The sequence below is a fragment of the Salvelinus fontinalis genome, chromosome 17 (assembly GCF_029448725.1).
Source record: "Salvelinus fontinalis isolate EN_2023a chromosome 17, ASM2944872v1, whole genome shotgun sequence".
NCBI lineage: Eukaryota > Metazoa > Chordata > Actinopteri > Salmoniformes > Salmonidae > Salvelinus > Salvelinus fontinalis.
In genome coordinates, this window is record NC_074681.1 from 48,505,031 (window position 1) to 48,531,259 (window position 26,229).

The 26,229-nt window shown below is 40.0% G+C and overlaps 1 protein-coding gene across 24 annotated transcripts in view; it reads right to left on the reverse strand.

The window, feature by feature from the left end:
* The window catches only part of LOC129814510 (discs large homolog 1-like protein), a 254,606-nt gene that overhangs the window by 37,716 nt on the left and 190,661 nt on the right, over positions 1 to 26,229 (reverse strand). For all 24 annotated transcript variants that reach the window (XM_055867694.1, XM_055867691.1, XM_055867690.1 and 21 more), the window contains 3 exons: positions 22,463 to 22,589; positions 9,252 to 9,408; positions 8,297 to 8,399 (listed from right to left, as the gene is read on the reverse strand). In XM_055867694.1, coding sequence (XP_055723669.1) covers positions 8,297 to 8,399; positions 9,252 to 9,408; positions 22,463 to 22,589 — 387 coding nt within the window. The remainder of the gene's footprint in view (positions 1 to 8,296; positions 8,400 to 9,251; positions 9,409 to 22,462; positions 22,590 to 26,229) is intronic.

Genomic DNA, 26,229 nt, shown 5'->3' on the forward strand with positions numbered 1-26,229 from the left:
CATATCGATCACATCTTACAATGTTTATTACATTCATCAGCATTTCCTTACACCTAGACTTAAAATAAACCCTCAAGTCAGTTGAATTAATGAACTTTTCCGCATCTACTGTATGTATTAACATTAGTTTTGGCAATCATGGCCCGAGAAAGCAAAATATCTTAAACAATGAAGGTAGAAAAAATACTGTAGATCAGCTGAGCTATTCATTGTTTTATTTTTTTAAGTAAACATGAAAATATACAATAAAAGGGGAATGCATTGAAGTGCATACTAGTTCTTAAATGACATTGAGGGAATGGCAGGGTGAAATCTCCCCCATTTAGCTTGAGTGGACCGTTGTGCAATGGAATGTCATCTTAAACTGCGGATCCCGTTTCACTGCAAGTGGAAAAAGTGACCACAAAACCTCCCGTGGAAATATGATATGGGATTCACGTGATGTCATAACAAGTCCCATCAGGATAAAGACATTCAAGAAGGCCTGATGTTGCAGTTACAAATACCATGCAAAGAGCTGACATGGTTCCCTATTCTACATAACAGAAAAACAAGTATGTTCTACACAGTGTATTTCTAACACATTGTGACGTTGCATTCCACTGAATGCGCTCATGGTTGGAAACAGACCAGGGTTCAGATACTATTCTAAATCAATACAAATACACCAGCTGTGTTTGATTGAGCTTGCCTGTTGCAATGGAACCAATTGACAAGTGCAAACCCTGCCCACCTGGCACTCCAGGCAGGCTAAGGCAAACGGTCAAAAAATGTAAATGATTTCAAATAGTGTATGAACCTAGGTCTGTCTGGTGGGAGATTAATTAGAAAGTCATTATATTTGACAAAGATAAGCAGGTTCACAGTTGGAAAGCAGTTCCGTTAGTAAGCAACTGTTACATTTTACCATTTGTAACGTGACATTACCCACTTTCCAACCGTATAATGGACTCACTTATCATGAAGGAGATTGGTTTGTAATGTAATAATGCACCATTATAATATGGATAAGAAAAGACAGACCAGGGTTCAAATACTATTTGAAGTCTTTCAAAACGTTTCGCATTTGCTTTAGCCTGTCTGGAGTGCCATGTGGGCGGGGTTTGCCTTTTTGCGACTATTCAACTGGTTCCATTGCGCCATGCAAGCTCAATCAGGCCCAGCTTAAGTATTTGACATGATTTCAAATAGTATTTGAACCCAGGTCTAGAAAGAGACAAATATAAGGTGGAAGAGACTCCCTGTAATGCAATAAACCCTGTACCTTCTCCAAAACCCCCAACAAGAAATGCCTCATTTATAGCATTTATTTTCAGATAGAGATTACACCAAAACAAAATCAATAGAATCAATCCAAAAGCTAATTCATTCATAAAACACTGCAACAATAAATAAAAAAAATGAAAAACTCAAACCCAGACTCTTTCATGCATAAACTGCACTGCTAACTACTAAAGCACAGTATGACTTCTTAATACTATGTCAATAATAACATAACTCGTTTGTATCTTTTCTCTGTTCCTCCTTGATGTTATTTAGTACTTACAGAATGCTCCCTGGAACATTCCAAGTGAGGCCAGAGGGGGGGACAAGGCTATGACTGCGATTGCTAACTAATTCTACTCCTGATAGTTGGTGTAGTCCATGGTCCTAGCAGTGTGTGAAGCAGAGCCTTGACTAAACCAGCTCGAGCCAAGAGATACAGTAGAACAGCGGGGTGGGGAGGAGATCAGCTTTAATATTGCAGATAGATTGTAGCTTCCATCAATAGAATTGTCTGCATCATTTCCAATCACCCATATATTTCTTTGTATATATACATATATATATATGTATGGATATATGTATGTGTGTATATATATATATATATATATATATACACACTACCATCACTCCTGTGTTCCAATGGCACATTTTGTTAGCTAATCCAAGTTTATCACTTAGGTAACACAACGTGCCATTGGAACACAGGAGTGATAGTTGCTGATAATCAGCCTCTGTACGCCTACGTAGATATTCCATTAAAAATCAGCCGTTTCCAGCTACAATAGTCATTTACAACATTAACAATGTTTACACTGTATTTCTGATCAATTTGATGTTATTTTAATGACAAAAAAATGTGCTATTCTTTCAAAAACAAGGACATTTCTTGTTTTTGACTCAACTTTTGAACGGTAGCGTATATACTGTCCGTCTGTGTATGTATGTATGTATGTATGTATGTATGTATGTATGTATGTATGTATGTATGTATGTATGTATATATATATATATATATATATATATATATATATAATATGAAAAATATATATTTTCCTTTATGATTTTCCCTTAACCCTACCACCCCTCCCCTAATTTGAGTAAACTAATGGACAACACCACTTCGGCCTCTACTTCCAGCTTATAATGAACATACTATATACATTTTACGGAAGAAATATACAGTCGTGGACAAAAGTTTTGAAAATGACAAGTATTAATTTTCACAAAGTTTGCTGCTTCAGTGTCTTCAGATATTTTTGTTAGATGTTACTATGGAATACTGAAGTATAATTACAAGCATTTCATAAGTGTCAAAGGCTTTTATTGACAATTACATGAAGTTGATGCAAAGAGTCAATATTTGGAGTGTTGACCCTTCTTTTTCAAGACCTCTGCAACCCGCTCTGGCATGCTGTCAAATAACTTGTGGGCCACATCCTGACTAATGGCAGCCTATTCTTGCATAATCGATGCTTGGAGTTTGTCAGAATTTGTGGGTTTTTGTTTGTCCACCCGCCTCTTGATTGACCACAAGTTCTCAATGGGATTAAGGTCTGGGGATGTTTCCTGACCATGGACCCAAAACATATCACTTTGCCTTATGGCAAGGTGCTCCATCATGCTGGAAAAGGCATTGTTCGTCACTAAACTGTTCCTGGATGGTTGGGAGAAGTTGCTCTCGGAGGATGTGTTGGTACCATTCTTTATTCATGGCTGTGTTCTTAGGCAAAATTGTGAGTGAGCCCACTCCCTTGGCTGAGAAGCAACCCCACACATGAATGGTCTCAGGATGCTTTACTGTTGGCATGACACAGGACTGATGGTAGCGCTCACCTTGTCTTCTCTTGACAAGCTTTTTTCCGGATGCCCCAAACAACCTGAAAGGGGATTCATCAGAGAAAATGACTTTACCCCAGTCCTCAGCAGTCCAATCCTGTTACCTTTTGCAGAATATCAGTCTGTCCCTGCTTTTTTCCCCGGAGAGAAGTGGCTCTTTGCTGCGTTTCTTGACACCAGGCCATCCTCCAAAAATCTTCGCCTCACTGTGCGTGCAGATGCAGTCACACCTGCCTGCTGCCATTCCCGAGCAAGCTCTGTAGTGGTGGTGCCCCGATCCCGCAGCTGAATAAACTTTAGGAGACGGTCCTGACGCTTGCTGGACTTTCTTGGGTGCCCTGAAGCCTTCTTCACAACAATTGAACCACTCTCCTTGAAGTTTTTGAATCCGATAAATGGTTGATTTAGGTGCAATCTTACTGGCAGCAATATCCTTGCCTGTGAAGCCCTTTTTGTGCAAAGCAATGATGATGGCACGTGTTTCCTTGCAGGTAACCATGGTTGACAGAGGAAGAACAATGATTCGAAGCACCACCCTCCTTTTGAAGCTTCCAGTTTGTTATTTGAACTCAATCAGCATGACAGAGTGATCTCCAGCCTTGCCCTCGTCAACACTCACACCTGTGTTAACGAGAGAATCACTGACATGATGTCAGCTGGTCCTTTTGTGGTAGGGCTGAAACGCAATGGACATGTTTTTTGGGGGATCCAGTTCATTTGCATGGCAAATAGGGACTTTGCAATTAATTGCAATTCATCTGATCACTCTTCATAACATTCTGGAGTGTATGCAAATTGCCATTATACAAAGTGAGGCAGCAGACTTTGTGAAAATTAATATTTGTGTCATTCTCAAAACCTTTGGCAACGACTGTATTTTACAATAGTTATCTTTTGTTTGTTTTTAATCCCATCCTTCATCTACCCTCAAGCCCTCCCATCTATCTCTGAAGACCATCCAGATTGATTTCTATTTGCCTTATATTTTTAACTGTGCTGTTTCACAAACGTTCTAAACATTTTACAGACACAGTATATTTTACCTTAGTTACCTCGTAGTTTTTTTGCCCCACCCTTCATCTCCCTTCTACCCCTCCCAATCTATCTCTTAACATAAACTATGCAACTACTAAATGGAATCATGTAGTAATCAATATCATGTAGTAAACAAAAAAGTGTTAAACAAATCAAAATATATTTTAGATTCTTCAAAGTAGCCACCCTTTGCTTTGATGAAAGCTTTGCACAATCTTGGCATTCTCTCAACCAGCTTCATGAGGTAGTCACCTAGAATGCATTTCAATTAACAGGTGTATCCTTTTTTCTTCTTTCCTTCTTAATGCCTTTGAAGTCTTAACCTGTTTGGGCTGCAGGGGCAGTATTGAGTAGCCGGATAAAAGGTGCCCATTTCAAACGGCCTCGTACTCAATTCTTGCTCTTACAATATGCATATTATTATTACTATTGGATAGAAAACACTCTCTAGTTTCTAAAACCATTTGAATTATATCTGTGAGTAAAACAGAACTCATTTTGCAGCAAACATCCTGACAGGAAGTGGAAAATCTGAAATCGATGCTCTGTTCTAGGGCCTGCCTATAAATGTCCTTGATATATATCAGTATACATGCACTTCATACGTCTTCCACTAGATGTCGACAGGCAGTGAGAGAAGAAATGGAGTGTATAACTTGATCTGGGGTCGAATAAAAGCTCTTTGCATGACGTGTCACCAGTTCCCTGTTTTCTGGAGAGCGCGTGAAGGGACATGGTTTTGCCTTCTGTACAGCTGTCGTTATAGACAACTAATATCTTTGGCTTTGATTTATTTGATACATGTGACAATATCATCGTAAAGTATGTTTTTTCAATATAGTTTTATTAGATTATTGAACATTTTTCGGGACGTTAGGCGTGTTGCGTTGTGTGCCTTAGCTCAGGAAGGAGAGCTTCGCGCCACTTTGCTAGCTTTCCGTGCTAATTGACTGGAGAAGAGGATATTCTAAATCCAAACAACGATTGTTCCCGACAAAGGACCCCTTGTACAACATTCTGATGAAAGATCATCAAAAGTAGGACCCATTTTATGATGCTATTTCATATATCTGTCGAACATGTGAAATAGTCGTTTGCGCCCAGATTTTGGGTACTCTCTCGCTATACCTAAGCTGGATGTCGTAATGAAGTTATTTTTAGAATTCTAACACGGCGATTGCATTAAGAACTAGTGTATCTATCATTTCCTATACAACATGTATTTTTTAGTAACGTTTATGTATAGTTATTTGGTCAGAATAGTTGAGTGCCATAAAAATATCCGCACATTCTGGGAAAAAGATGCTACGTTAGCACAATGTATAACCACTGATTTCAGCTCTAAATATGCACATTTTCGAACAAAACATAAGTGTATGTATAACCTGATGTTATAGGACTGTCATCTGATGAAGCTTATAAAGGTTAGTCAAAAATTCTATATCTTTTGCTGGTTTATTCGCTATCGCTAACGTGCCTATTGCTATCGCTAACGTGCCTTGATGAATGAATGCGGTAGTGTGGTAGGCTATTGTAGTAAGCTAATATAATGCTATATTGTGTTTTCACTGTAAAACACTTAAAAAATCGGAAATATTGGCTGGATTCACAAGATGTTTGTCTTTAATTTGCTATACACCATCGATTTTTCAGAAATGTTTTATGATGACTATTTAGGTATTTGATGTTCGTGTCTGTGATTACTCTGGCTGCTTCGGTCCTATTTGTGACGGTAGCTGTGATGGTAGCTGCAATGTAAAACTGATTTATACCTCAAATATGCAAATTTTTTCAAACAAAACATAGATTTATTGTATAACATGTTATAAGACTGTCATCTGATGAAGTTTTTTCTTGGTTAGTTAGGTTGGCTTTGTGCGTGCTACCTGTGCTGTGAAAAATGTCTGTCCTTTTTTGTATTTGGTGGTGAGCTAACATAAATATATGTGGTGTTTTTCGCTGTAAAACATTAAAAAAATCTGACATGTTGGCTGGATTCACAAGATGTTTATCTTTCATATGCTCTATTGGACTTGTTAATGTGTGAAAGTTAAATATTTCAAAAAATTATATTTTGAATTTCGCGCCCTGCACTTGAAGTGGCTGTTGTCATATTGTGCCCGGCTTCGGGCTTGCAGCCCAAAGAAGTTAAAACCATCCATTTTTAATTTTTAATTGCCATATATTTTCAACTGTGCTGTGATGTTTCACAAAATTTCTGAACCTTTCTATTCTCATAGTTTTTCTACATATTGTACATTTTTGCTAAAAGTATTATTATAGTATTGATCGATTGACTATGACTTTTCAAATTAACCAGCAGAGTTAATATTTGCAGAGTTAGCTCTTTCTCTGAAAACCTCCACTCAATAATTCAAACCCTCTTAGTAGCCCCTGTCCTCTTAAATATAATTTTTGATTTCCCATCTATCCTTCTATCTTTCTATTCCCCATCTCTCCCCTCTCAACCCTGAGTCATGTTCCAACCATGTCCTCTGAAATATTTGCATCAATAGCATTTCTATCGATCCAGTTTTAATTAATGAGTTCTCATTCAGTGTCATCACAAACACATCTGCAGAGTAACAGCGCATGATGTAACCCATGTACAGTACCAGTCAAAAGTTTGGACACACCTACTCATTCAAGGGCTTTTCTTTAGTTTGACTATTTTCTACATTGTAGAATAATAGTGTAGACATCAAAACTATGAAATAACACAAATGGAATCATATTGTAATAAAACAAGTGTTAAACAAATCAAAACATATTTTATATTCTCCAAAGTAGCCACCCTTTGCTTTGATGAAAGCTTGCACATTCTTGGCATTCTCTCAACCAGCTTCATGAGGTAGTCCCCTGGAATGCAGTTCAATTAACAGGTGTGCCTTGTTGAAAGTTAATTTGTGGAATTTCTTTCCTTATTAATGCATTTGAACCAATCAGTTGTGTTGTGACAAGGTAGCGGTGGTAGACAGAAGATAGCCCTTTTTGTTATGCAAGAACAGCTCAAACAAGCAAAGAGAAACGACAGTCCATATCAGACATGAAGGTCAGTCAATCCGCAAAAGAGCAATTTGTCAAACCATCTGGTTTGTGCTTAGTGGGACTATCATTTGTTTTTCAACAGGACAATGACCCAACACACCTCAAGGCTGTGTAAGGACTATTTGACCAAGAAGGAGTGATGGAGTAATGCATCAGATGACCTGGCCTGCACAATCACCCGACCTCAACCCAATTGAGATGTTTTGGGATGCGTTGGACCGCAGAGTGAAGGAAAAGTAGCAAACAAATGCTCAGCATATGTGGGAACTCCTTAAAGACTGTTGGAAAAGCATTCCAGGTGAAGCTGGTTGACAGAATGGCAAGTGTGCAAAGCTGTCATCAAAAATATATATAAAATATACTTTGATTTGTTTAACACTTTTTTGGTTACTACATGATTCCATATGTGTTAATTCATAGTAGTCAAAATAAAGAAAAACCCTTGAATGAGTACATGTGTCCAAACTTTTGGACTGGTACTGTAAGTGCAGATAACAATGGGCTTACATTAGGCTATTTAGCATCTCCACAGAACACACGGTGATTACTTGCCGTACGTGGTTTTAGCAGCCATTGGTAAAACATTACATATGGCAATCAAGCTTGCAATAAGGCTCAGGAGATATACATATATGGAAATGTCTGCTTAAAGCAAGCTTGCTGACATTAGATTATAATTGCTCTCATCAAATTCTCATCGAATGTTGTGAAGCTTGCTATAAGCAGATATCTACTGTGGTAATTCAATTACACAAGAGCACCATACTAGTATATCAAAGCAGATGTTTGATCCAATAGTAGTCCAACTCCTGATGCAGTTAGCCACACTGCAGTAATATGCCCAGTCAGTCAAGTGAAATCAGAGAGCGCTTCTCCACATGGTAAAACAATCATGTCTGCTTTATTACGCTGCATCTCTCGCTGTGTGAACTACCTGAATATGCCCCAGTGTTGTGTTCAGTGGGAGCAATAAAGGAGTTAACTTACTTTGAGGCCCGGACTCTAGTCTAGCTGTGACACTCACACCTTCAGAACCGCATACATAAGTATAAATACGAAGAAAAACATGACAGTGATGCCCTCCCGCTGATGACATCACATAATGACTCACCCTCTGGTCTGTAGTGGGCCACGATGGTGACAGTCTGCCCAGCGTTTTTCAGTGCCGCCGCCGCCTGCTCGTGAGTGGCGCTGCGGAGGTCCACCCCGTTCACCTGCAAGCGGGAAAAGCAGAAAGGAGACAAGTCATCAGGTTCATGTTCATGCTAATCAAGCAACCTCACTCTCACAAGACTTTAGTCAACCAGGCAAGTATTCGAGAACACATTATATTTTACAATATCGACCTGATCAAGTGTAGCAAAGCAGACAAATGGAGAAAAAAGCTAAACTTAAAAAGAAAAATATCAGTGCCTTCAGAAAGTATTTATACCCCTTGACTTATTCCACATTGTTTTATTGCAGCCTGAATTCAAAATGTATGAAATACATTTTTTTCTCACACATCTACACACAATACCCAACTATGAAAAAGTGAACATTTTCCAAATTGTGTTAAGACATGTTTTACACTTAAAAAAAACTAAAACAATTGATATAAAGGCTGTAACAAACAAAATGTGGAAAAAGTCAAGGGTTGTGAATACTTTCTGAAGGCACTGTATACAGCAGACAACATGAATAGGGTGTAACACAGAGCATTAAAAACACAATGGGACACAAGTGGTACTAAAAAAACTGTTCAAACAGGTAAGACTGGAGCTCATTTTGACTATCCCCAGTAGGCGAAATTGGTTGTAATGACGACATTGCGACGAGCTTGGCCAGCTGGGTACAGTGACTTACACACGACTGGCGATGATGGAAATATCTGTGCGAATGGATTGAAGATTGTATTTGCATTCCATTTTGTGTGTGTTAGTGTAGCATGTCTGTGCCCATGTGTGTAAGTGCAATAGTGTGTTTGAAGATCTTCTTACAGAGACAGTGTATGGAGGTGTGTGTGTGTGTGTGCTCGAGTGCCAGCATGAGTGTGCACTTGTGCGTCTATGGCAGGTTATCCTTACAGAGACGAGGCGGTCTCCTTTCCTCAGCTCGCCACACAGATCTGCAGGTCCCCCTGCCAGGATGAAGGAGATGAAGATGCCCTCTCCGTCCTCTCCACCCACTATGTTGAAGCCCAGGCCCGTCGCCCCTCTGTGGAGCACCACCTTCCTGGGCTCTCTGGGAAGACACGACAAAGAATAATGGACAAAGTCCTCAGTCAGATTATTTCTCCAAAGGAATATGGTGGTGGTTGTGAATCCTCGTAGTAAAGTCCATAGATTAAAAAACAAAAACATCAAAAGGTAACATTTTATATTAAGTGTGCTCTTATATCTGTGTAGTAACAGTCACAGTAGTAACAACATCATATTAACATATTACAAAACAATACACACAACACTGCTATTGCTACTACAGTGCTTGATTCACCCCTCTTACACTACATACTGTAAATCTGGCAATTTCATTGGAAGCATTCCAACAATTATTGGTACTGTATTGGTATTTTTGCAATGAGCTTTTACTACAAGTTTTTCTCTAAGGAGTAGACCAGAGAACTCTCCCAAAGGAGCATACCATTGCATGACAAACACACCAAAGGCCCACCTTGTCTCCAGAATAAAACATTAATAAAGTTCCCACGCTGTCGAGTTTCTATTTGTTTGACACTGAAAATATTGTTTTGTAGCTAAAAGGGCACGGGTCATTATAACTGCGCTATAACATCAATATTTTGAACTATTGAACCAATACATGTCATTTTAATATACAACCACTAGGGGGAAAATGGCCATGTTAATTCTCGTGATGTGCGGATACAAGGCTGGAGAGATGACATTTTTCTATGTATTACTTAGGCACAATCTGGATGGTTCTTCATCTCTTAAATGCTTAAATCTTGTTTCAATCACTATTATATATTACCCATTGATTTTTTACCACTAGAACCACTTGGCCTCAAGTCATTCTGACTGCAACATTCTAACATTTCATTCGTTTAGGTTACTGTAGGCTATACGTAACAACAAAAACAAACAAAATCATCTGTTCAATCAATTTTGTTTGTGGAATGCCTGTTACAACTATGAAACAGAACTTCAGTGCTGGAAGACGGTAATAGCTTATTTTTATGACAAAATAAAACAAATACCCCAACTACCAACACCCACAGTCAGCAAGACGTCTTGTCAAATATGAAAACATCACTAGCCTAAACATAAGCGGCAAGTAGCCTTGATAAAGTGAAAATCTGCACAAACGCAATAATGCCTATATAATGAATATAAGTGTCGATATGACAGCAATCGAGCTCGTGCCAGTGCGTCTTCACACAACGGCATCAGTTGGATTTAATTTAGCGGTTATCCCTTGTCCTAACAGTTGACACAAATCTTTGTAACTTTCACTTGCTTGACACACTGACAGACCTTTGTTTAGTTGTAGTGCATAACAGTCTCCGGTTCTCTCTTTATTGAGTCCCCTTTGTCTTGTCATTTTTCAGCACCGCTGTGCAGGTGCCTTATTTTTGCGCAGAGGGAGCTCCGGTCTCACTTTGTTCATGGTGCCGGCCAATTGTCCATGGTCACATTTCTCCCCTTGCCTCAAGCCTCATCACCACATTCTCTGGCAGTTGCTCACCTGCTGCCCGATGTGGATCTTTTCCCAGACATTGAAAGCCAGCATGTACAATTAAGCACGCGTTCACTGTGTAGCCTACTCCAAGTAGGCCAGAGTAGACTAATGAGACTGATTTTTGGATACATTCCACTTTGATATTATAATTAGAACAGATCAAGACAATAGAATGGCCCGCCCTGTTCTTCATTCACAATTGGTAATTACACAATTATGGATTGTTCGCTTCCACTCGCTCATCAACTCACCCCTTCTCTGCATCATAATTTACATAATTTATTTAATATGTTGTGTGTGTGAAATTTGTGGTATTGTTTAGTTGAATTTTTGATGCAATTATTGGGGTGATCATCAGCTGGGCACTGCACTTTCAACTGTCGGAAGGAGTGGAGAAGGCCCTACTGTCGGGGGAAGGAGTAGCTACGGGAGAACGCCATTATAAAAATGACATACCCTCCTAAAATTGGTTATAACTCCAGTTCTGTTTGTGATTTTAAGATTTTAACACCGACAGTGTGTTAAATAGACTTATTTAGGAAAAGCCAACGGAAGGGAACATGACTTTAAAAATGGCAGAGTAACAACGTTTTTATTCAGGAGCAGTCAAAATGATTGTTTTAGCAGTTCTAGTGTTAAAAGGGGCCATCTGCAGTTGCTACATACAATTCTTGACTTATAAATTAGTTATACATACCAATTGATTCTTGAAGAATATACACTACCCAACAAAAAAGTACATTGCCTCCGGAATTATTCAGACCACTTGACTTTTTCCAATTTGTTAGGTTACAGACTTGTTCTAAAACGGAATAAATTGTTCTTTCCCTCATCAATCTACGCACAATACCTCATAACAACAAAGCAAAAACAGGATTTTTTTTTTTTACCCATTATTAATAATGAAAAATAAAAAACGGAAATATTACATTTACATAAGTATTCAGACCCTTTACTCAGTACTTTGATGAAGCACCTTTGGCAGCGATTACAGCCTCGAGTCTTCTTGGGTCTCTGACTTCCTCCCTATAGGCTGTCTCGTCGTTGTCGGTGATCAGGCCTACCACTGTTGTGTCGTCTGCAAACTTAATGGTGGTGTTGGAGTCGTGCCTTGCCATACAGTCGTGGGTGAACAGGGAGTACAGGAGGGGACTGAGCACCCACCCCTGGGGAGCTCCAGTGTTGAGGATCAGCGTGGTAGATGTGTTGCTACCTACCCTCACCACCTGGGGGTGGCCCGTCAGGAAGTCCAGGATCCAGTTGCAGAGGGAGGTGTTTAGTCCCAGGATCCTTAGCTTAGGGATGAGCTTAGAGGGTACTATGGTGTTGAACGCTGAGCTGTTGTCAATGAATAGCATTCTCACGTAAGTGTTCCTTTTGTCCAGGTGGGAAAGGGCAGTGTGGAGTGCAATAGAGATTGCATCATCTGTGGATCTGTTTGGGCGGTATGCAAATTAGAGTGGGTCTAGGGTTTCTGGGACAATGGTGTTGGTGTGAGCCATTACCAACCTTTCAAAGCACTTCCTGGCTACAGACATGAGTGCTACGGGTCTGTAGTCATTTGGGCAGGTTGCATTTGTGTTCTTGGGCACAGGGACTATGGTGGTCTGCTTGAAACATGTTGGTATTACAGACTTAATCAGGGACATGTTGAAAATGTCAGTGAAGACACCTGCCCGTTTGTCAGCACATGCCCGGCGCACACGTCCTGGTAATCCGTCTGGCCCCGCAGCCTTGTGTATGTTGACCTGTTTAAAGGTCTTACTCACGTCAGCTACAGAGAGCGTGATCACAGTCGTCCGGAACAGCTGATGCTCTCATGCATGCCTCAGTGTTGCTTGCCTCGAAGCGAGCGTAGAAGTGATTTAGCTTGTCTGGTAGATTTAGCTCGTATGATCAATGGAAACAGGATGCACTTGAGCTCAATTTTGAGACTCATAGCAAAGGGTCTGAAAACGTATGTAATTAAGGTATGTTAAAAATATATATATATACATATACACACACATACATTTGCAAACATTTCTAAAAACCTGTCAAATGGTTCAAAAACTTGACTATGTCGTGACTACACCATACACAACAGATCTGTTAAACATTATTGGCATTCCAAAGACTAGAGGTTATCTACTTTGGGTCATGCAGTATGCTCTTGTCAGATCAGGGTCGTATTAATTAGGAACCAAACTGAAGATAGACTTGACATGTCCAATAAATGTTTTCATTACGGTTTGATACAATTTACTATGGTGTGCACTAATGAATACAACTCAGTTTTTTTTTCAGGGTCTGGAGTGATGTCCTCTGATTTTGCTCCCCTCATAATGAGGCCCTCTTTGCTATGCATGCCAAACAACCCCTCCCTATATTGAGAAAAAAGAAGGGAGGAAAAGGGAGAGACAGTAGCTAATTTTCCAATCAATTGGCGACAGATTTTCAAGCACTCTACAATCCGCATAAAGAAAATATGTGCATTTTACCACCAGCAGTGTTTCCACGAAATTGACTTTTTGCAGACAAAAAGCAGTGCGTGATGACGTAGTGCACACAAAATATACCTTTTCACTTACTTTTTTTACGTACCTAATAAAAATCTCAAGTTCAGTGTTTCCATTGCATTTTCAACTGATAGTTTTGTCACACAAACTAAGGGTATACTATATTTTAAAGTGAAAGACCTATGAACATTTATAACTGCTAAAATTATACCTTATTTTAAAGTGACACTGACCATTAACAAATGAGTTACCAACATTTATAACTTCTGAAAATATAACTTAGAAGTGGAAACTTTCTGTCCATTTAATGAGTTGCAAACATATGACAGCATATGTCTTCAAACATGCAATACATAGTAAGAACAACATGTAATTGAATAGAAGAAGAAGGAAACATTGGGAAAACAATTTTAATTGCATTGACTCAAATCTGTAGCCTGTTATTGGTATAGTGAGTAGCCTACCTAATTCAGATAAAGACACCCCTGGTTTATCTCCATTTATTAACATTCCAAGTCAGAATAGAAATGTACAACAGATTAACTATTTCAAATACAAGATAGGGTCTCATCTGTTTCTTTCTTGTTAAGCATTTTCCCATCCTGGAGTATGAGACATTATGTGAATCTGTGGGAGAGAAGAGGAATTTGTGCAAATTTAACATAGAAACTCTAGCTACACATAGTTCTAGTATCATTAGCATGATTTCTACCATTTAGGCTTAGCTAGTTAAGTTATCCACTGCTAGCTAATAATAATAGCTAGTTAGTGTTTAAAAACTTCTTATGGCTGAGATCCCGTTAACGGGATCGATTTGACAACATCCGGGGAAATTTCAGAGCGACAAACTAAAAATACAACATCGTAACATTAAACATTCTTGAAATACAAGTGTCTTACATCCTTCAAAAGATTAGAATGTTGGTAATCAAACTGCATTGTCCGATTTAAAATAGCTATTACAGAAAAAAATGCCATGCTTTTGTTTGAGAAGAGCGATCAACAACAACAAACTTTTTCCCGCCATGACAGGTTTGACACATTCAAATCTGAAGGTAAAATTATGACTTACATTCTGATATCTTGCTCTTATTTCTCCTCCTGGGGGTCCCAGTGATCAAATGAAGTGCCGGTTTCTTTGATAAAATCCATTTTTATAGCCTAACATGAAACATTTTGTAAACCGCTTGTGTCGTGAATTCCGTCTCTATCAACTTTTGACGAAGCATTCGATGTAATTACACACACTAAACATACGTTTATCTAGTCATGGTTGGTTTCATTGCAATCCTCTGGATGTTTGTAACACAGCCATACTTGATGGTTCTTTTTGCGGGGCGTATTGACCGAAATGAACTGATTTGAAGACAATGAGCAATGACCTCATTGCGCACCAATAATATTAGCGAAGGTTCGTTGATGGATGGTATTTCTGCCCAATGATCTTCTGGAAATCTGGCTTGGTAGATAGCTAATGAGCTGAGGTAAACGCCAGTATGTGATGGTTATGGGTTGGAACACCAGTCCTTGTTAGTAAACGCACGCGTAACGAGCTTCATTCACCATTGACGATCAGACTTGTTGCAGGCACACGCGTTACGCACAGCAGTATTTTATGAAGAGTATTTTCAACGATTTTATAGAAAACATCATGGCGAATAAATCAGGAAAAGCGAAGTCAAAGTCAAAGTATACAGATTTGCACCAAATTTGAGAAGAAATAGATAGGGAAAGTGAGACAGATTTGTTGCTAGAAGATGAATCTTTGAGTGTGCATAGTTTTGACTCACAGACCAAAGAGATGTTTCTGCAAGGAGAGGACATAATTCTGGACTAGTAAGTGTTAATGCCCTTGTTTGAAATATAATTAATTAGACATTTTTTGGCAAAAATATATATATTTTTTGTTGTTGCAATTTATAGAAATATAATCAGTAATGAAATGTGTGATGAAATGTGTAAAGTACACATTGGCTATACATAGTGTATGTATGTGTATGACCCATAACCTGTGTGTGGTGTGTGTGTGTGTGTGTGTGTGTGTGTGTGTGTGTGTGTGTGTGTGTGTGTGTGTGTGTGTGTGTGTGTGTGTGTGTGTGTGTGTATGTATGTATGTATGTATGTATGATACAAAGCTCATACATAACAAATATTTTTTTAAATGTTTTCTTTCACAGTGAGAGCGGCTCCGACTGGGAGCCCATCCCCCACTGAAGCTGGTTCATCCAGCCGGACCCCTGCTGTCTCTGGCTCCACACCTACCCCTGCCCGGCCATCTAGAGGTGTGAAGACACTAACAATGTAGCGGAGGAAGGGAAGTGTGGAACCAGAGATGTAGAGGGGCAATGGCACTGTGCTGGAGGAGGATGTGGAGCCACGTCCTCCAATATTCAGACCAAAAAGGCCACCAGGACCTCAGCTGGACATGACCTCAAAGTACAGCCCCATGCATTTTTTCAACTGTTTTTCACCCCGTCAGTTGTTGATTCCCTGGTGTCTAATACAAACAAGTACAAACAAGGCCCATTTCCATGTCAGACCTTTTCTGCTACCTTTCACTGGTCATTTACATGGGGCTGGTGAAGTTAAAAACCTCAAGGATTACTGGAAAACATCCCAACTCTATCAACTGCATTTCCCCTCCACTGTCATGTCCTGTACAAGGTTTCTAACTATCTCACGGGCTCTTCACATCAGTGACCAAAAAGTTGACGAGGACAATGACAAGAGGAGAGGCACCATAAGGTTTGACAGGCTCTGCAAAATCAAACCTCTCTACCCCAGCATGGTTGAGAGGCCTGCAAGACCTATTTTCAGCCCACCCAGAACTTGTCCATTTTATTTATTTATTATTTATTTTTATTTCACCAGGTAGGCAAGTTGAGAACAAGTTCTCATTTACAATTGCGACCTGGCCAAGATAAAGCAAAGCAGTTCGACACATACAACAACACATCTGAGTTACAGGTGGAGTAAAACAAACATACAGTCAATAATAAAGTAGAAAAATAAGTCTATATACAATGTGAGCAAATGAGGTAAGATAAGGGAGGTAAAGGCAAAAAAAAGACAATGGTGGCGAAGTAAATAAAATATATCAAGTAAAACACTGGAATGGTAGATTTGCAGTGGAAGAATGTGCAAAGTAGAGATAGAAATAGTGGGGTGCAAAGGAGCAAAATAAATAAATAAATACAGTAGGCGGTGAGGTAGTTGTTTGGGCTAAATTGGTGATGGGCTATGTACAGGTGCAGTAATCTGTGAGCTGCTCTGACAGCTCGTGCTTAAAGCTAGTGAGGGAGATAAGTGTTTCCAGTGTCAGAGATTTTTGTAGTTTGTTCCAGTCATTGGCAGCAGAGTACTGGAAGGAGAGGCAGCCAAAGGAAGAATTGGTTTTGGGGGTGACCAGAGAGATATACCTGCTGGAGCGCGTGCTACAGGTGGGTGCTGCTATGGTGACCAGCGAGCTGAGATAAGGGGGGACTTTACCTAGCGGGGTCTTGTAGATGACCTGGAGCCAGTGGGTTTGGCGACGAGTATGAAGCGAGGGCCAGCCAACGAGAGCGTACAGGTCGCAGTGGTGGGTAGTATATGGGGCTTTGGTGAAAAAACGGATGGCACTGTGATAGACTGCATCCAATTTGTTGAGTAGGGTATTGGAGGCTATTTTGTAAATGACATCGCCGAAGTCGAGGATCGGTACGATGGTCAGTTTTACAAGGGTATGTTTGGCAGCATGAGTGAAGGATGCTTTGTTGTGAAATAGGAAGCCAATTCTAGATTTAACTTTGGATTGGAGATGTTTGCTGCGAGTCTGGAAGAAGAGTTTACAGTCTAACCAGACACCTAGGTATTTGTAGTTGTCCACATATCCTAAGTCAGAACCGTCCAGAGTAGTGATGTTGGACGGGCGGGCAGGTGCAGGCAGCGATCGGTTGAAGAGCATGCATTTAGTTTTACTTGTATTTAAGAGCAATTGGAGGTCATGGAATGAGAGTTGTATGGCATTGAAGCTCGTCTGGAGGGTTGTTAACACAGTGTCCAAAGAAGGGCCAGAAGTATACAGAATGGTGTCGTCTGCGTAGAGGTGGATCAGAGACTCACCAGCAGCAAGAGCGACATCATTGATGTATACAGAGAAGAGAGTCGGTCCAATAATTGAACCCTGTGGCACCCCCATAGGCCCTCCGATTTGACACACTAAACTCTATCAGAGAAGTAGTTGGTGAACCAGGCGAGGCAATCATTTGAGAAACCAAGGCTACTGCCGATGAGGATGTGGTGATTGACAGAGTCGAAAGCCTTGGCCAGGTCAATGAATACGGCTACATAGTATTGTTTCTTATCGATGGCGGTTAGGATATCGTTTAGGACCTTGAGCGTGGCTGAGGTGCACCCATGACCAGCTCTGAAACCAGATTGCATAGCAGAGAAGGTGCGGTGGGATTTGAAATGGTCGGTAATCTGTTTGTTGACTTGGCTTTTGAAGACCTTAGAAAGGCAGGGTAGGATAGATATAGGTCTGTAGCAGTTTGGGTCAAGAGTGCCCCCCCCCCCCCTCCCCCCCTTTGAAGAGGGTTATGACCGCAGCTGCTTTCCAATCTTTGGGAATCTCAGACGACACGAAAGAGAGGTTGAACAGGCTAGTTGCGACAATTTCGGCAGATCATTTTAGAAAGGGTCCAGATTGTCTAGCCCGGCTGATTTGTAGGGGTCCAGATTTTGCAGCTCTTTCAGAACATCAGCTGACTGGATTTGGGAGAAGGAGAAATGGGGAAGGCTTGGGCGAGTTGCTGTTGGGGGTGCAGTGCTGTTGACCGGGATAGGGGTAGCCAGGTGGAAAGCATGGCCAGCCGTAGAAAAATGCTTATTGAAAGCTGGGAGGAGGTGTTATTATTCTCCATGGACTTTACAAAACTTTTTTGAGTTTGTGTTGCAGTTTGTGTTGCAGGAAGCAAATTTCTGCTTGAAAAAGCTAGCCTTGGCTTTTTTAACTGCCTGTGTATATTGGTTTCTAGCTTCCCTGAAAAGTTGCATATCACGGGGGCTGTTCGATGCGAAGGCAGAACGCCATATGATGTTTTTGTGTTGGTTAAGGGCAGTCAGGTCTGGAGAGAACCAAGGGCTATATCTGATCCTGGTTCTAATTGGTTAATAGTTGGAGGTAAAACGTGGCTCTATTTAGCAAGCACTGACTGGTTGTCACACTATTTTTACCAATTAGTTATAACCTGTTTATTAATGCTTTATAATGCATTTTAAGTGATTAAATAACCATTAATATTGTAATTAAACCCTTAATAAACCCTTTACAAATGGAACATTGGAAAGTTTTACCCTTATTTCATTTGTGACTTAATAAACTGCATGGTTTCCCGAGTAGCAGTGGGAGGAGGACTACAATGGTTCTTCCTTTAAAAGTTGCATCATACTGCAGCACACCTTGCGGGCTGCCGCAGAATTATATGGCATGCTATTTAATTGTCAGCCATTGTTACCATTAACTTCTTATGGCTGGGGGCAGTATTGAGTAGCTTGGATGAATAAGGTGCCCAGAGTAAACTGCCTGCTACTCAGGACCAGAAGCTAGGATTTGCATATTATTAGTAGATTTGGATAGAAAACACTCCGAAGTTTATAAAACTGTTTGAATGATGTCTGTGAGTATAACAGAACTCATATGTTAGGCAAAAACATGAGAGAAAATCCAACCAGGATGTGGGAAATCTGAGGTTTGTAGGTTTGCCAATCCAATATACAGTGTCTATGGGGTCATATTGCACTTCATAAGGCTTTCACTAGATGTCAACAGTCTTTAGAACCTTGTTTCAGGCTTCTACTGTGAAGGAGGAGAGAATAAGAGCTGATTGAGTAAGAGGCCTGGCAGAATGCTATGAGCTCAGTCAGGCGCGCGCCCGTCAGCGGTAACTGCGTTCCTTTTCCTTTCTAAATACAAAGGAATTCTCCGGTTGAAACATTATTGAAGATTTATGTTAAAAACATCCTAAAGATTGATTCTATACATCGTTTGACATATTTCTACGAACTGTTATGGAATTTCTTGACTATTCGTCTGGCCTGCGCGTCGTGAATTTGGATTTGTGAACTAAATGCGCTAACAAAAAGGAGGTATTGGACATAAATGATGGACTTTATCGAACAAAAAAAAACATTTATTGTGGAACTGTGGGAGTGCATTCTGATGAAGATCATCAAAGGTAAGTGAATATTTATAATGCTATGTCTGACTTTTGTTGACTCCACAACATGGCGGGTATCTGTATGGCTTGTTTTGGTCTTTGAGCGCTGTACTCAGATTATAGCATGGTGTGCTTTTTCTAAATCTGACACAGCGTTGCATTAATAAGGAGAAGTTTATCTAAAGTTCCATGCATAACACTTGTATTTTCATCAACGTTTATTTACTATGAGTATTTCTGTAAATTGATGTGGCTCTCTGCAAAACAACCGGATGTTTTGGAAGCAAAACATTACTGGACGTAACGCGCCAATTTAAACTCATATTTTTGGATATAAATATTTACTTTATCGAACAAAACATACATGTATTGTGTAACATAAAGTCTTACGAGTGTCATCTGATGAAGATCATCAACGGTTAGTGATTAATTTTATCTCTATTTCTGATTTTTGTGACTCCTCTCTTGGCAGGAAAAATGGCTGCGTTTTTCTGTGACTAGGTGCTGACCTAACATAATCGCATGGTATGCTTTCGTCGTAAAGCCTTTTTGAAATCGGACACTGTGGTGGGCTTAACACCAAGTTTATCTTTAAAATGGTGTAAAATACTTGTATGTTTGAGGAATTTTAATTATGAGATTTCTGTTTGAATTTGGCGCCCTGCACTTTCACTGGCAGTTGTCATATCGATCCCGTTAACGGGGTCTCAGGCGGCGTAAAAAGTTAATTCTAGTTAGTGCTAGTTTGACCACCAGAGGGTATCTTTGAGAAGCATTTGATAACCTTCGATATTGGCTGTACTATAGAATTTAAAACCTTTGTTTTGTAAGAACATAGTGTATGGGATTGATTTTAAGAAATGTAGCTTAATTAATTTGATTATTATTATGGTGTTTCTATTCCAAAAAAACAAAACCCTCAGGGCTCCGTTAGGATGGAAAGGAAAATATGGCCCTGTACAACGTGACGGTCGGGAGTAGGCTACAGTACTAAGAGCATAACATTACCATATCCTAATTGTAGTCTAACCAATACCCAAACAGAGATTCAGTGAAAATAAAAATCTAATTGATTTATCAAGACCAGTCCCCATGCTTGTCTCAGAGCAGCGCAAAACGGTGCTGAAATAGTTGACCACAGCGTGTAGGCTATTGCTTAAAATCCTATTGCTTCTAACTTCAACATGCTTTAAAAAATAATAATACCTACACCACTTTTAAGAGCACACTACTCAACACTAGTGAGACTCATGTCGCCTACAGAAGGCCTACAGTATATCGGAAAATATATTTTTCAATGACGTGACTCTCAGCCAATTAGATTTAGAGGATTGGAGGATTCTAAAATAATATCTAAGGGGCATTTTTGTTAGGACATATCTGATCTGTGAGAATATCTATGGGGCTTTTATATAACTCTAAATGAATTAATAAGAATAATAATTGCTTTGTTTAAAAAATAACAATATTTTGTAGATAATTTATTTTTCAAATAACCAAAAGTGAACGAGAAAAATGCCATTCTTGAACATGGGGTGAGACATTCTTACTAATTTGTAAATAAAGCCAGTTTGTTATTTAGAATTATTTATTTCTGTTTTTAGAGGGAGAGAAACCAAATCCCACCGTCGCCTCATGTGTCTCCCGGTCGCGGCCGGCACGGGTATCGAACCAGTATCTGTAGCAAAGCAATTTGCACTCCGATGCAGTGTCTTAGACCGCTGCACCACTCGGGCGCTGTTTCAACATGACCGGTCGGGAGTTGGCTAGAATACTATAGTAAGAGCAAAATAATCCTAACATTTCCACACTCTAATTGTAGTCTAAGTGCACAATTATCAGTTTCTATTTGGTTTATGTCACCCATTCATTGTCAGTTATAAACACAGTAGCGCCTTGGGACCCAAAAGCATAATCAGTGCTCTAACTCCTCCTTGCGCTGGTCTGGAGCAATGAAGTAGTGACGCAGGGTAATGTACTAAACCACAAATTACCTCTAAGTCCCGCAGCATAATTGCAAAACTTTTAGTTGAGCAACCACTGTAAACACCATATCATTACTCCAAGTTTACTTCGATTTGATGGATATTATATAAATATTTGGAGCATCAAGGCGTTTCCACCACTATTTTGCACATTATTAATTTACAGACACAAAAAGATCCCACCACGTTGAACGAACAAATTGTCTGCATTTATAGAATTGTACTGAACCTTCATGTTTCCATCACAGCTGTCGTGATTATTTTTTATATGACTTTACTCGCATAAAAACTGGATGGAAACTTAGTTAGTGAGAAAGAGAGCTAGCGAGAGAGGAATGGTGAGCTAGTGAGAGCAATGGAGGGAGAGAGCTAGGGAGAGTGAGGGGAAATAGGGAGGAGACAGAACTCTCGCCGGGGGAATGTGGCACGCGATTGCAGCTTTTGGCCGGCTGGCATCGTAGACATTTTCAATAAATCCTTGTCCTGTCAGACTGGCTTCGGTGGGGAAAAAAATAGTAGCAAACGCTCAGCTACTCCCTGTCACCCATTCCCCCACAGGGAAAACTAAAGACTTATGACTGACTAGAAAACCTATGTTGAATTACCTAATTGGTCATGACTAGGGTTAGGGGTTTGGTTAAGTTTAGGGTTAGAGTTTAGCCGCACAGTTCCTCCAAGCCTTTCCCTCCAACATGCCTCCTTATTGCTTCCATCCATCCCCCTCTGCAAACCTCCCTCCCTCCCTCCATCAATCAATCCACCTTCCATACCCCATTGATCATCCTTCATTTATCCTAACATTCCACCCCCTTCCAGCCCTCTTTATCCCTTCATCATACACTACTGAGTGACAGCAAAAAAAACTGAATGCACATGCGCACACACGCAGAATGGGGAGGCACCGAATTAGCCTTACCTGGTGACTTCTTCTCCCAGCATGCTCTTGGGGGTTGGCGAGTAGCGTCCTGACGGGGCCTCAGGGGGAAGGGGCTGGCACAGGTAGCTGGGAGGGCTGATATGGTTCTCCATGTGTTGGGAGTAGGCTGATAGAGAGAAAAAAAAGCCAGCTCAGATGGAGTAGCTAACAAGAAACCTAACCTAAACTCCACTAACACCAACCAAATACCGAGAGGTAATTACCTAGTGCACCACCGGAAGAGAAAAGCCGACCGACAGGGCATTTGTCCACCTCCGAAAAAGGCTCCGGATGCTGATAGTGTTTTCTAAGATATTATGTCTGTGAAACAGTTATCGACACATCCAATCCCACTCTGTGCCGAATGCAGTGGGTGAATGAGGCTCCTGTCTCGGCATCTCTCGCTCACCTCTGTCTCTCTGTGCATTGAGGCTACTGTTACCGATGTGATTGCGTGAGGCAAGACCTTGAGGGGGTCATTCGGTAATGCAACCCAGATCCGACATCTGGGAAGGGGACAGTGTGTGCAAGTGCCTGAAAACAACCAACTGTAACACTGTGTAAAATGCAGTGGTGTAAAGTACTTAAGTACAAATACTTTAAAGTACTACTTAAGTAGGTGTTGTGGTATCTGTACTTTACTATTTTTATTTTTGGCAACTTGTAATTCACTACATTCCTAAAGAAAATAATGTACTTCATTTATTATCCCTGACACACAAAAGTACTCGTTACATTTTGACAAGAAAATTGTCCAATTCACACACTTATCAAGAGAATGTCCCTACTGCCTCTGATCTGGCGGACTCACTAAACACAAATGCTTTGTTTGTAAATATGGTGTGGCCCTGGCTATCATCAATAAAAATAAAATAATTGGGCCGTCTGGTTTAATATAAGGAATTTGAAATAATTTATACTTTTACTTTCGGTTCTTAAGTACATTTTAGCAATTCCATTTACTTTTGATACTTAAGTATATTTAAAACCAAATACTTTTAGACTTTTATTCAAGCAGTATTTACTGTATTTACAGTATTTATAATGGCCTATTTCCGAGTGTGTACTTGCAAGTCAGAATATCTTTAATGATCAGAAGTAGAAGCTCAGTACAGAGAAGTCAGAATAAAAACAAAGCTTGACCAGTCGGCTCCGGAAGGTCAAGGATCTGTACACATGCCTTTAACACCTTGTCTATTTTCCTCATATTACACCCCAGATCAGTTCAACAGGCCTATAACCTAGTTCATACATTAAAAAATTCTTAAAAATAATAAAGTTAATGGAATCTATATTCATATAATCAATTAAAGTTCCAATATTAAATTGAACACAATTAATGAAAACGTGATAATTTCAACAAAATAGATCAAATGTTACCAAAGACCATAAAACAAAGGCATCATGGATTAAAGGACAAGCTAAAAAGGCTGGTTGACAAATGGAATTAACACCTCAAGCAGTTTCACAGTACAATACAAAGTTCCATATCAAAAACTAATAATAAAATGTACAGTATAAAAAATACCACACACTTTATGAAATAAACAAACAATTATGAATAATCAATGTTTTTTTACCGCTACAATTTAAGAAATAAACATTAGCTTTGCTCTCAAATTCTCATTGCTAGGACACTTGATTTTTCATTGTTTCATCTCCAAGCATCCTAATGCCTAAAAAGCAGCTATGCTTGAAACTGGTACTACTACAGTGAATGTCTCTGTAGTACTGGCAAACTGCACTTTATACTGACAATATGCACAGAGATTCAATTCTCTGAACTGGAATGAGCTGTGCTCCAAAATGGCGCCGACAGACATGGCAGCTCTGCTTCTACCTCCTAAGCAACTTTGCAGTATTTCGTTTTTTGTGTGTCATTTCTTAAATTATTAGCCCAGAACGTTTTTGTTGTTGTGTTATTACATACAGCCGGAAAAAAACTGCTGGATATCAGTGAGGTGGTAACTCACCAGCATTACGATCAGAAATAAGACTTTCCCGAATTGGCTCCTTTGTTCGTACCCCCCCGGGCAATTGAACTTATCTCAGAGGCTGCTCCAAAACCCGCCGGCGGAGAATAGGTATTCAGAGTGAACTTCTAGTCTGACTCAGGAGGCGAACACCATCCATCGCTTCAGAGCATATTACTCGCCAACGCTCAGTCCCTGGACAATAAAGTAGACGAGCTCAGAGCGAGGATCTCCTTTCAGAGACATCAGGCACTGTAACATACTCTCACGGAATCATGGCTCCCTCCGGATATACTGTCCCTGTCCATACAGCCAGCTGAGTTCTCAATACATCGCGCAGACAGGAATAAAGAACTCTCCGGTAAGAAGAAAGGTAGAGGTGCATGTTTCATGATTAACTACTCATGGTGTGATTGTGATAACGTACAGGAACTCAAGTCGTTTTGTTCACACGACCTAGAATGCCTCAAATGCCAACCTTGTTACCTCTATAGAGGATTATCTTTGGTTAGTCACAGCAGTGTATATTTCAACTCAAGCTGATACCACAACAAAGATTTGCATATTATTAGTAGATTTGGATAGAAAACACTCCGAAGTTTATAAAACTGTTTGAATGATGTCTGTGAGTATACAGAACTCATATGGCAGGCAAAAACCTGAGAAAAAATCGAAACAGGAAGTGGGAATTCTGAGGCTGGTCGATTTTCAACCAAGATCCTATTCAATTCACAGCGAGATATGGATGAGTTTGCACTTCCTACGGCTTCCACTAGATGTCAACAGTCTGTAGAACCTTGTCTGATGCCTCTACTGTGAAGGGGGGCCGAATAAGAGAGTAAATAGTCAGGTCTGCCATGACCATGCTCTAACCATGCGCGTTCACATGAGAGGGAGCTCTGTTCCATCGCTCATCTGAAGTCAACGTGGAGGTAGCTAGTTTGACCACCAGAGGACATTTTTGAGAAGCATTTGATAGCCTTCAATAGTGGCTGTAATAGAGAACTTTAAAACTTTTTAGTAAGTACAGCTGAAGTCGGAAGTTTACATACACCTTAGCCCTTTAAACTTAGTTTTTCACTATTCCTGACATTTAATCAGAGTAAAAATTCCCTGTCTTAGGTCAGTTAGGATCACCACTTTATTTTAAGAATGTTAAATGTCAGAATAATACTAGAGAGAATTATTTATTTCAGCTTTTATTTATTTCATCACATTCCCAGTGGGTCAGAAGTGTACATACTCTCAATTAGTGTTTGGTAGTATTGCCTTTAAATTGTTTAACTTGGGTCAAACGTTTCGGGTAGCCTTCCACAAGCTTCCTACAAAAGTTGGCTGAATTTTGGCCCATTCCTCCTGACAGAGCTGGTGTAACTCCTTGCTCGCACACATTTTTTCAGTTCTGCCTACACATTTTCTATGGGATTGAGGTCAGGGCTTTGTGATGCACACTCCAATACTTTGACTTTGTTGTTCTTAAGCCATTTTGCCACAACTTTGGAAGTATGCTTGGGGTCATTGTCCATTTGGAAGACCCATTTGCGACCAAGCTTTAACTTCCTGACTGATGTCTTGAGATGTTGCTTCAACATATCCACATCATTTTCCTACCTCATGATGCCATCTATTTTGGGAAGTGCACCAGCACCTACTGCAGCAAAGCACCCCCACAACATGATGCTGGCACCCCCGTGCTTCACGGTTGGGATGGTATTCTTCGGCTTGCAAGCCTCCCCCTTTTTCCTCCAAACATATCAATGGTCATTATGGCCAAACAGTTCTATTTTGTTTCAT